The sequence below is a fragment of the Egretta garzetta genome, unplaced genomic scaffold (assembly GCF_000687185.1).
Source record: "Egretta garzetta isolate BGI_Z169 unplaced genomic scaffold, ASM68718v1 scaffold152, whole genome shotgun sequence".
Taxonomy (NCBI): Eukaryota; Metazoa; Chordata; class Aves; order Pelecaniformes; family Ardeidae; genus Egretta; species Egretta garzetta.
In genome coordinates this window covers 396,593-408,686 of record NW_009259037.1, presented here as the reverse complement: position 1 = coordinate 408,686, position 12,094 = coordinate 396,593, and the positions used below count along the sequence as shown (strand labels likewise).

The 12,094-nt window shown below is 43.3% G+C and overlaps 1 protein-coding gene across 1 annotated transcript in view; it reads left to right on the top strand.

The window, feature by feature from the left end:
- Positions 1-12,094, top strand: part of MGMT (O-6-methylguanine-DNA methyltransferase) — a 193,372-nt gene that overhangs the window by 17,822 nt on the left and 163,456 nt on the right. The window contains exon 2 of the mRNA XM_035890422.1: positions 4,122-4,261. Within this exon, the coding sequence (XP_035746315.1) occupies positions 4,122-4,261 (140 nt within the window). The remainder of the gene's footprint in view (positions 1-4,121; positions 4,262-12,094) is intronic.

Below are 12,094 nucleotides of genomic sequence, written 5' to 3'. Positions count from 1 at the left end.
GGCTGCAACCCCATCCCCAGGCAGTACCGTCGCATTTTTCCAGCAGAAATCTGCAGCCTCTGGGGTTGTAACGCTGTACGCACGCACCGTGAGATCTTTAAGAGGAGAAACACGGGAAAAGTTGGAAAGCGCTGAAGATTTTTTGCATTCTTTCTCCCCTTCAATTCAGGAGCAGTGATTTGGGGCTCGGTGCCGAAGCGCAGGAAATGCCGTGAGGTTTGCTCTCTTGGCTTGTCTTCTGGAAAATGCAAACCCCTTGGGAGAACATGAAGCATGGAAACACTTTGCTATGGATTTGTTTGAACCTTGTTGATCCTCGTGATTTCTCAGCATTTCTTTGTTTATCCATTCCCCATTATGGGTATGAATTGGATTCTAGGATCTCAGACCAAGCTACAATGGAATTTTTGGGGGGGTTTAGGAGCAGTAGAACATAGGAAATAATTTTGAATTATTTCCTGTAATGTGAAAAACCATTAATGCAAAAAAAATATATGTAATCCAATGGGAGGTATGTTTTAGTCCTGAAAACCTTGGCTGCAGCAAGGCTGTTAATTACAGTGGAAAGCGTGAGAGGTTAGGATCCCTCCATGCAAGTCATCAAGCTAATGCTGGCTTTTGGGTTCATGGCACCTCATTTAGGAGCTAAAACTCGCTGCTGGTTTGCATCCTTTGCTTTCCTAGGATTCAGATGCTATCTGAGCGGCACATCTCTGTTTCCTAGTGGTGTTCAGTGGAGTCGATGTGTAATTTAGGGGACCTTCGCCTGTTGGAGGAGCGCGGTGCCACTGAGGCACGTGCCGTTGCAAAGTCACGGGAGCACGCCTGGAAAATGAGGCTCTTCTGTACAGGACATTAACTCATACATGATGCTCATATTCTTACTGATAAATCTTCCACTGTGAAAACCTTTTGATACAAGTCTGTTATTAATGACAAAAAGGACTTAATTCCGTTGGCTAACAACAGTCTTCCGATGTTCTGTAGAGTGTTCAGCAGCCTAGTGAGGTACGGACTTACATACACCGCTCCTACGTCTTTATTTCTGTAGCAAGACTCCAGAGGATGGCAGGAGAAGTTTCCTTTCTAAAAGTCCTTTTTGGTTTTTTTCTTCTACCTAATAAATTTCAAAATTAGAGAGGTTTTGACACAGATTTATAGGCGTTAACTGTGGAAATGGAGAGCGAGGGTGGAGTTCATGCAACACCTGATCAAGATTCCTCAAATGATGCATTTACATAAGCTGGAGAAAAAAGGCAGAAGGCAGTTTATTGGGATTTGATTTTTTTGCTTTAAGCTGCTATTCATTTCTTGTTCTCACAGCTTCACCAAGGGCGCTGTGGGAAGATGGTGTTGAGCAAATTGTGTCTGTACTGGAAGGATGTGGGCAGGAGCAGAATTTTGGCGTCCGCCAGTCTGCAGTGAATGATATCTTAAGTATTTGGTAATTTCAGCTGGCCAAGTTTAAAGGCTGTTTATTAGCATCTGAAAACCGTTGCAGTTAATTTAAATCTTGAATAAAACTTCACTTTATTTTGCAATAGCACTGCCTGCAGGAGTGTATCGTTGCCTTGATCTTCTCTGGCTCATCTCGGGAGCTGTAGGTACGTGGTGAAAAGGCCCATTAGCATCTGGGCAGAGGACAGCGTGCCTCGTCTGTGTGGACAGTGACCTTCATCGTTGAGGCTCCCAACCCCATCGCATATGTATGGGGCTATATGTCAGGCAGTTTCATTCTTTTATAAAAATAAACCTTCTAAATATTGCTGCTCAATGCATATGATAAACAAGACTGAAAATACTAGTTGTACTCACTCAAGGTTTTCATCTATAAAGCTTAGTTCAACTTGGTGGGAACTCATAGGGTTATTTATAGTTTTCTGTTACTCGCTGCATCCTGCGTTTTGTTATAATGAAAAAGCTGTCCTCTTATCACGAAGTTGTTATATTCATGGACTACATGGTATGAGGTTCAGTGCATCCAGTTTAGGGCTGTCACACAAATAAAAATGAAGGATGTATACTGGTTTTCCACATATGTAAACTTTTACGTTGCTTTTTTACTACGACTTCTGCAGTGAAGTGCTGCTCCAAAAAAAAGTTTGCCCATGTCCTCTCCTTGAGGAGGGAGAAGGAATGAGGAAAAAGTTGGCTGAAAAGGAGCATTTCTTTGCAACACCAGCAAACATTTCATTACTTAGGAAAAAGCTGATTTGGATTACAGTCAAACTAAATGAACCTCTAGGAACCTGCAGTTCTCCAAGCCCGGCACGCTGCACAGAACTCCTCGAAGCTGAGTGCATTTGTGCTGGTTGCTGCATGGCTGTAACTGAGGAATCCCGTGGGTGCTTCCCGAAATTCAGAGGCTGAAGTTTACTTTTGCCCTGGTGGGCAAAACCATCTACTTGATTTTCCCCCCCCACCTCGGGAAGGTTGGACTAGATGATCTCCCAAGGTCCCTTCCAACCCTTGCCATTCTGTGTTTATATTACTTGCAGGCGTGACTCCATTACATAGCACTTCATAATGGGATCTGGAAAGAAATACTCTCATTTTGAAAAAAAAAAAAAAATAATTATTGTACTGCTGCAAGCAGTGGTCACCTGTAAGTTGTCATGCATAGGTTTTCCCACCTCTCGATGCACCCTTAGTCTGTCATTGGGCTTTTCAATTGGTGTCCCAGCTTCTTAATCACTTCTGCATTTCATCTGATACCTTGGAGGTTTAGGTTGGACATTAGGAACAATTCCTTCCCCTTGGGGCTGTCAGGGGCTGGAAGGGGCTGCCCAGGGAAGGGGTCGAGTCCCCAGCCCTGGGGGGATTTAACAGCCGGGCAGAGGTGGTGCTGAGGGGCCAGGGTTTGGGGGTGGGATGGCAGGGGTAGGGGAGCAGTTGGGCTGGGGGAGCTTAAAGGGCTTTTCCAACCTAAATGATTCCATGATTCTGTGATTCATCGGGCTTTCAGCATCCTCCCCCTTGCAGGCAGGATGCCTCCCCTGGGAGCCATCCTTGCCTTGCCTCCCAGGCAGACGTAGGTGTCCTAGGTGGGGGGGACTTCAGACACTTGTGAAATACTGGGGAAGATAAGTTTGTGCAGTTGCCTGTGGGGTTGTTGGTTCTGAATGTTGCAGTAACAAGTGAATTTTTTGGGTGTGAGGCCAACTGCAAGTTAGCTGTACGGTCTGAGTGACTAAAAACCAAGAAACCTTGTTGGTCCCTCACCGTCACTGGGATGTTTGTTGATCGAGTTACCTTGTGCTGCCTTCTAATTTCTTGGGTTTCTTTGTTCTGGTCATTTTTTTTTTGTCCAGTTTCACTTGAATTTAGCTCTTTGGAGCAAGGGCTTTTTTGTCCTGGTCGTCCAACACCGATGGTGATGTGGTCCGAACCCACGGTTTGGTGTCTGGGTGATGGCAGTGGACGTAGTTGTGGTGTTCTGTCCTGTTTGTCTCCTAACAATTGTACAAACCAAACTGTAAATACAACTCAAACATCTACTGAGTCAGACTGGTTTGGGGTTGGTTTGGGTTTTTTTAGCCAAGATGAATTTGACAAGCATGTTATTGTTGGTCTTGTAGGATACTGAGAAATGCCTGGCATCTGTTTCCAACTACATCCTATCAGTAATCATAAAACCAGACTGGTAACAACGGGAATAAAAAAAAGGTTTCTTTTCCTGAGGAATGATTGATTTTTTTTTTCATATATTTTTCCAGCAGACGTATTCTGTTTGTATTCCAGCAGTTATTTGCATAACCCTGCTGCTGTAACCCAGTGAATATACTTTTGTCACAACAGTCCTCTTGAAATCAGTGTCAAAACGCAGGGATGGTAGCTGATAAACCAACCATGAAACTGCTGTTACTTGAGATTTTTACGAAGGTCACTGCTAGTTAATGTGGGGTTTGAGGATTTGATTTTAGATGCTGATTTCTTAGGATGGATCATCTTAAGTTGGAGTTTTGAAAGTAAAAGCCATAGTGGAGGAAACTTGAAATACACTGTTTTCTTGCCTTTTTTTTTTTTTTAAATTACCTTTGAAAACTACTCAAAATACCTTGAGATGAGTGTTCCTTGGTGGAAATGCATGCAATTAAAAAGGAGTTTGTTCTTATGAACAGGTGGCTGCCAAAGAGAGAGAACCTCCGTGCAGGGAGAAACACGCGGTTCTACTTAGCCCCGTGGGAAAACTCCAGATATCTGGGTGTGAAACAGGCTTACACGAAATAAAACTTCCAAAAATGAGCGTGCTGCCAAGTGGGTAAGTTCATGTCCTATTGATTCTATGTTTATGTATGTCGTAGAGGAAAGAGATTGCCCAGAGGATCTAAGACACGACCGCTTGTACTTGTTTTTACTGGCCATACTGGGAACACAGTGAGAGGCAGGAGCAGCTTTGTTTATACCTTGACAGAGTGGCAGCTCCAAAATGCCTTTCTTTTTCTGCTGCGTCTATAATATTAGCAGAGAAATGTTCTAAAACAAAAGTATTTTTAACATAGGTTTTGAAACACCCTGCCCCCTAATTTTGGACACACCAATAAATCTGTCACTGAGGAGCAAGACCTCCTTGCATACTTTGCATGTGTTGAAGACCTGTATCTAGATATGTAAGTTCCAATGGGCGGAACCAGGATCAAATAATTATTTTAATTAACTACTGCATACTACTTGTGAGAGCTTTGGTTGGGTTTGCATATCTGTAACATCTTCTGGAGCCCAGAACAGATGATAATACATGGCGGTGGAGGTGATGTCTCAAATAGAAGACCGACTGAGGAGGTATGGGCGCGTTTTACTGATGAATACGAGTGCTGTTCAATCTGCTAAAGTACATCTGGCCTGCTCAGATCTTTGGTTTGCTTTGTCCTTATTTGTGAGGAAATGCTGAGTGACGTTTTTAGAAGGGACACTGAATTCTTTCAAAATGACTAGATGCCACATTTCTTTGCCGAATTCCTCTGCCAAAATGAAATATCCTAACAGTACTTATTAAGGCCGGTCCCTTTGACTGGTTTGGGTGATAAAATAGCAGCTTTGCCATGGTCCGTTAGAGCAGGGCTTTTCCTGACAAGACTCAACCAGGTTTGGCTTCCTTCTCCACCTTGTCCTTTTCTCCCCTGCTTTTTGCTTCTGAAATTCTCCACTGATTTGTGGGGTTTCCCCTTTCCTGTTTTCCTATTTATTACCCTTGTAATTTAAGTGCGCATAAAAGTAATCCGGAATAGGAAGTATAGTGCATATTCTGACTGAAAGATGGTTCTGCCTCTAATAGGCTTGAGGGTTTCCTCAAGCCTCTGGTTTTGACAGTTTTGCCAGCTCCAGTGATATGGAAATAAGTGCTTCACTTTCTTCATATGCTGATTTCAGTATTGGATTTTTGCTGATGAGGAATGGAAATAAAGTGGTACTGAGGATAAGGCTGAAGCTTGCCTTTGCTGCAGAGCAGCGTCTGCCTGAGGAACAAGTAAGCAGGTGAGGACTCCTCATCCTTGAGAAGATGAAAAGTCAGCGACTGGGGGGGAAGAACAGTAGGAAAAGGATCCATGGGCTCTTGAAGGTGACGAAACCCAGAAATCCTATAGTGTTCTTTATAACCCTAGACATAAAGTGAATTGCACGAAAATAAAAGCTGAAGACAAAAAACAATTGTGAAGTCATGGATACAAAAAAAATACAGGCTCAAAGTGAAATGGCAGGTTATTGGAAGGAAATAATTACAGGCTTTTAATTAGTACAAGCCAAGAAGGTGAATGGGGAGGTATTGTTATACCGCGTGTGGTTGTATAGCCCTCCTGGAGAAGGAAGAGCAAAAGGCCGTGTTTGACTTTATCTTTAATGTTGAGGTTTCGAATGTTTCACCTGATGGCTTGCTTTCTCTTTTTGAACAAAATTTTTAAGGACAGTGAATCTCTTCAGAGCAGGGTAGTGAAATCGATCTTTCAGGCACACAGACCTTTTTCCAGCAAACGACTCGTGTGTCCCCAAAAGCCTCGAGGACGTTGTTACTCACCTCTGCGGGCAGAAATGAAAGATGCCGCTGCTCGCAAGCGGTGGGTCGCTCCCTGCGAGGCAAGGTCCGTCCCGTTCGCAAGGACAGCTCGTTTCTGGGGGCTGCCATTTACTTGGGTAAGAAGGCCGGGTTGGCTGGTCGGAGAAGGGTCTCATGATCTTGTTCTTCAGGCAGCCATCAGGAGGCCTAGACCCTTTTCTCGATTCTTTAATTTTTATCTGATCTCGGTCCTTCCATTTTCTCACTGGTGAGCTGACTTAATTTCCCAGCCTAACAGAAGTGTTGAGGCTTTCGCGGCATCTTGATAACACTTAACTTAGCAGATTGCCTGATTTATATGCAAAAATCGTTATAGGTGGAATACTACTCAGGAGTGTTGCAGAAGTTAATGGTAAGCGGAATATTCTCCCAATTATTTTAAGAATTCAAATCCGAAAACGAGGTGGAAGACGGGACTTGCTTTTGTCTTTACTGATGATGAAGTTCTAAAAATTTTAAAGCCATCTGTAAATGTTTGTGCTGAAGTATAATATTTAATCTCTTCTACTCATCGCTAGTGAATAGTTGTTAAATCTGGCCTCATTATTTTCGACAGAATAAAATAAAAACAGTGCCCAGTGTTTCTCCTAACTGGCTAATAAACAGTATGGTAAGAACATTGGGTAGGGGAAAAAAAAAACCAAACCATAAGAAACATAAAAATTGATTTTAATGGACCCCTGTCAGAGAGAACCATAATGAGCGCGAGTCTAGTAATAAATATTGGTATTCTGCTCCACGGTGCTTGGGACTTTTCATGTAACAATCAATATAGATTTTAGGGGTTTTTAACAACAAAAATAAGTAAACCTTTGAAATATATAAATACTTAAGACTTGCAATCATCAGACAAACCTGCTAGTTGTAGAAAAATCTGATAAGAGTGCCTGGTTAATGGCATAATCGGTTTGTGGAGATCTTGCTCTATTTTACAGCTTGTAAAATGCTGTGCAGTTAATCACCGGAGATTACAACCTATTCTGTGATGGCTCTCCTTAAAACTTAAGAACACAGGCTGTAATGTAGACTAAAAGGAGAAGCAACAAAGTAAAATTCAGTTTTCAGTATGCTTGAAAGCAACTGATCTATTCATGAGATGAAACTAATTGTAATAACCTAAGGTTATTCTGCTCCTTGTGAAGCTGGTGGAGTTTAAAAGTAATGGTTTCTGTTTGGGGAGGGGGAGTATTTATTTGAGATTTTTAAATATATGTGTATACATACATAAAATTTCACATTTATACACAAAGACTTTCAGCTACGTGTGATTGTCAAAGTTTTAATTTACTGAGTGCTAACTAAAATTGTCCGTAACCAGTTTGTAACCTAAGTGCAGTCCTAACAACTGGCTGACTTAAAACCAATACTTGAAATCACCCGTATCTATTTTAGTATTTAAATTATGGATTGACTTGTTCATTTCTCATTCAAGTTGGCGTGGTGAATTCATAAAGTGCTGAAGATAAAACCAGAGTAAATGATATCAGTATCAGAATAGCTGAGGAATGATCAAATTCTTTGCGTTTGGTACCCATACGCTGTACGACAGAGGCCGCAGTCGTTTCAACCCACGTACGGCATCGGAAGGAGGCGCTCGCGTTGGGCTCGCGGGCTGTCCGGAGATCTGTACGTCGGGCTGTTTCTGCAATAAGTCGGAGTATATTGCTTCAGGGTTGTGAAGTGGGGCAAAAAGTATACCAAAGCTGAAGGTTGTTTTTATGAGTTTGTCTAAGAACTTCAGATTCACAGTTCATTTTTTTTGGAAAAAAAAGAACTAAAAGTACATATATTTATATCCTGTACATATATATTTAGTACCATATCAACCTTACAGTTCTTCTTTCAGTGTATACAAATACAAGCATTAGTTTTGATCAAGAAGGTTCTCTTTCCTCCAGTATTCCATATCGCATGTGTTTCACTCCTTTTGCTCATGTCCAAAAGACAAACTCACTTTTTTTACTGCTATTGTCCTTCTAAGTGTCTTAAGCAGCTTTGACGTTTCCAAATTAGTTTTCTTCGCTATTTCGCTGGCATCTGTGGTGTTCCCAGCCTGGGACGACTCGTGTTTTGAGAAGCCCTGTCTTTACTCCTGAGCCGGATGGGTAAATTATCTGCTCAGTGAGCAGGGAGCCATGCTCGTGACTTCTGTTAACAGTAACAGAGCCCGTGCTTGTATTCCCGTGCTAAATATTTAGAGCAGAAGATATTTTGGAAACGTGGGGATGTTGACTTGGCAGTTGGGATGGCAGCAGGGAACAGTTCTTCCCGGTGTTGCAAAAATCCAAATTCTTTCAGGCATTCCCTCTTCCCTCAGGAAAATCACCCCGGGGTTCCCATCTCCCTGTGCAGTTAGCGTGCAGCATGGGTTCCGTAGCCGGCAGACGGGCTAATGCGGTGAAATAGGGTGGCAACAGGAGGATTTTAGTGAAAGAAAGGGCAGTAGTATAACGTGCCTTGAGGTAAACTGAAACAGCTTCCAGCGTGTGGTTGGAAAACCCCGTCCTGCTGGGCGCGGGGTCCTGAACGGTGCGGCTTGTTACTGCAGGAGACAACGTGCACGGCTGATCTGCTGCTCCTCCGTAGACTCGGGGAACCGCGCGTTGCTCGGTATGGATGCGAACTTGAATTCAAGAGACCACTGAGGAGTTTTTGGCATGTCATGCATGTTTCTGAGAACTGAGGTTGGGCAGGTTGACTCGCTTTGCCGTTGCTTGAATGGTCAGAACGTCCATTTTCCTGGTGGTGTAGGAATACCCCAGGCTTCCCTTTATGCTATTTTTGGAAGAGAGATTCTTTTGGGAGCAGTGTGATTCCCATCTGCCCTCTGTATTCCTTGCAGGTTATTTGCAATTTTCTTTATAGTGTTTCATTTCCCTCCACCTTACCTAGAGAGATCAGAGGAGGAACAAGGAGCCAGTTTGGCCATTCTTGTATTATTAACCTGCCTCAACCTTTTAAGGGTGAATCTGCAGTTCAAGAAGTTCGCCGGGGTTCCAGTCAATCTCTCTCTGCCAGTTTAACATTATCAGAAGCTCTCCAGGATCTCAGTTTAAACAGGTTTCCAACTATTACAGATTCAAAGAAAATCTCATGTGCATGAAAATGCAGCTGATGCAGCAGTGCAGGGGAGCCTGATAAGAGCCTAGAACAATAACTTGGAGAGGTGTGAACCACTCTGTTCATCTCTGAGGTATTTAATCATAGCCAGTGATGATGGTTTAAATGTCAACTTTGCTAACTGTTTCATTCCTCATACTGTAAAATTTACTGTGAGTGATATCTCACTTTGATGCCACAAGTGGGAGGCATTTGGGAGAGTGCCACTCCTCCTATTTTTCCAATAAGCATCAGCCAAGGCTAAGAAACTTAGTGGAGCTCAGGGGCGTACTAAAAACCGACTGAAGGAGGTAGGTATGCAACTACTCCACTTAGCTGCTTTGAATAGATTTCTGGTTTACCGTGAGCATCTGATGTGACTTAAGTGAATAGAGGGTTATTGGCAATGGAGCTTGGGACAGGTGCCACTCTTCCCTGTTCAGTTCTTCCTTAAAATTATTGTGTAACCGCGGAGATTTTCTATTTAAAATGGCGTAGGATAAACCTGAATGAGACAAAGTTCACATTTGCAGTAAAGAAGTTAATGGCTTTGGGATGATCTCTAAATGTAGAGCGGGAGCAGGGAGGGGAAAGGTGTACTGGAGACCTGCTAGAAACTTAAGCTACTGGTACTGTAGGCTCTGAAGACTCCAGGTGGCTTCTTGAGGGAAGATGTGGTGGAACTAAGCTGCTGGGTTCTGTTCCCTCTGCAGAACCTGATGTTTCTGCTGTTGAAGATGGGTAACTGTATTTACAGTCCTTACTCTTGTATAAGTAAAGCTGGTTATTTCAAAGACCAAGACCACTGTCCGTATGAAGTCATCTTACGGTCCACATGCAGTTTATAGACCTTTATGAGTGGTAACCTTAAAAAACTAATAATTAAAAAATCAACATCTCTGTACTTTTTGGAAAACTATTACGTATGTTTGGTTGGTTTTCTTAACGAGTCCTGTAGTGGTGTTTGTCCCCGGTAAGGTCATAACCCTCCCATAGGGGACAATGTTAAAACACTGGTGGTGGACTGGTCCAGATGCATTGCTTTCCAGCCAGCTAAAACAGAGCACTTACACTTGTAAATACCATAATCATCCAAGCTGACGGCACTTACCAGTGATCAAAGTATGTTTTGCATGGCACTTTCATTTTTAGAGTTTAATGTATTTAATTACTGTTTACAGTGACTGGAAAATGGTTCATTAGATGGATCTTTTGTAGGCTTTAATATAAATAGGTTTGAGATACCGTCTGCATTTGATGCAAGTCTGAATGTGTCAAGTCCTTCGGTAGCGACTACGTGAAGGGCTTGGACCGCTCCATGTGTTCTTTGCTTCTGTAGTACCTCGATCTCAAAAGCTTCAGAGTGCTACTTTGGCTGGCTTGGAGAGCGCCTGGTCCTTCTGGGGTGACGCTGCTTCAACACGTGGGGCAAAATCCACACAGGATTTTAGATGTTTAGTTCCCTTGAAAATGGGGGGAACACTCTGTGTGGGAGGCAGTACAGCAGTACACCCATGCTCTCTGTTGGCCTGGTCTTCAGGCTGCTTCTCTTGCCTCTTAACCCCTCACAATCCTGATAATGTTGATTTTCATAGAATCATAGAATCCCAGGTTGGAAGGGACCTCAAGGATCATCTGGTCCAACCTTTCTAGGCAAGAGCACAGCCTAGACAAGATGGCCCAGCCCCCTGTCCAGCTGAGGCTTGAACGTGTCCAATGTGGCAGAGTCAACCCCTCCCCTGGGGAGATAATTCCAATGGGTGACTGTTCTCATGGGGAAAAATTTCCCTCTCGTGTCCAATGGGAATCTTCTCAGGATTAACTTGTACCCATTACCCCTCGTCTTTTCCATGTGACTCCTTGCGAAAAGGGAGTCTCCATCTTCCTTGTAGCCACCCTTTAAATACTGGTACATGGTGCTGAGATCCCCTCTGAGCCTCCTTTGCTCAAGGCTGAACAAACCCAGCTCTCCCAGCCCATCCTCATACGTCTAAGAGAGTCTTCCTAGTTCTTAGATCACCTTGGTGGCCCTACTCTGGATGCCTTCCAGCCTGCCCACATCTTTTTTGTACAGTGGGGACCAGAACTGCACACAGGATTCCAGGTGGGGGCTGACAAGCACTGAGTCGAGCAGGATAATGACCTCTTTATCTCTGCTGGTGATGCCCTTATTGATGCAATCCAGCATGCTGTTGGCTTTGGCCGCAGCAGCACACTGTTTGCTCGTATTGAGCTTTTTGTCCACCAGGACCCCCAGGTCCCTTCCCACAGAGCTGCTCTCCAGCCAGGTGGATCCCAAGCTGTGTTGCACTCCTGGATTGTGTTTTTCCAGGTGCAAGACCTTGCACTTGTCGGTGTTGAACTTCACAAGGTTCTTGTCAGCTCACTCTTCCAGCCTACCCAGGTCTTCCTGCAGGGTGGGTTTCCCTTCCAGAGTGCCCACTTCCCCACTCCATTTGGTGTCATCTGTAAACTTCATCAGGCTACACTTGATCCCATCATCCCGACCATCATGTTGATGAGTAAAGCGAAAGCACATTTTGGGTGCCTATGTAGGACAGTCACCAAAAGGAGAAGGTCAGCCTTACGCATAGTTCTCCTTCTCAGCCTTTTATTTCTGAATATTTTTTAACCAGTGACACTAAGCTCTTGCAAATCTCCTTGAGTTTTCTGCCCCTTGTCTTAGAAACAAAACATGCAGATGCCTGGGTAATAGGAAGATGATGCTTGTTACTTCAGATTACTTCAACATAACAGGAAGGTGGTATATTTAAAGAAAAAAAAAAAAACAAACAGGAAAGAAAGAAAAAAAAAAGAAATATTACCTTCGCTGGTAGAAATGTCTACAAATATCCAGGCATCAATCTTTATTTCAGCAGATTCAATGGATGTGGCAGGAAGAGTTATTATATAGCATAGTCCTCCTTTTATTAAAAATAAACT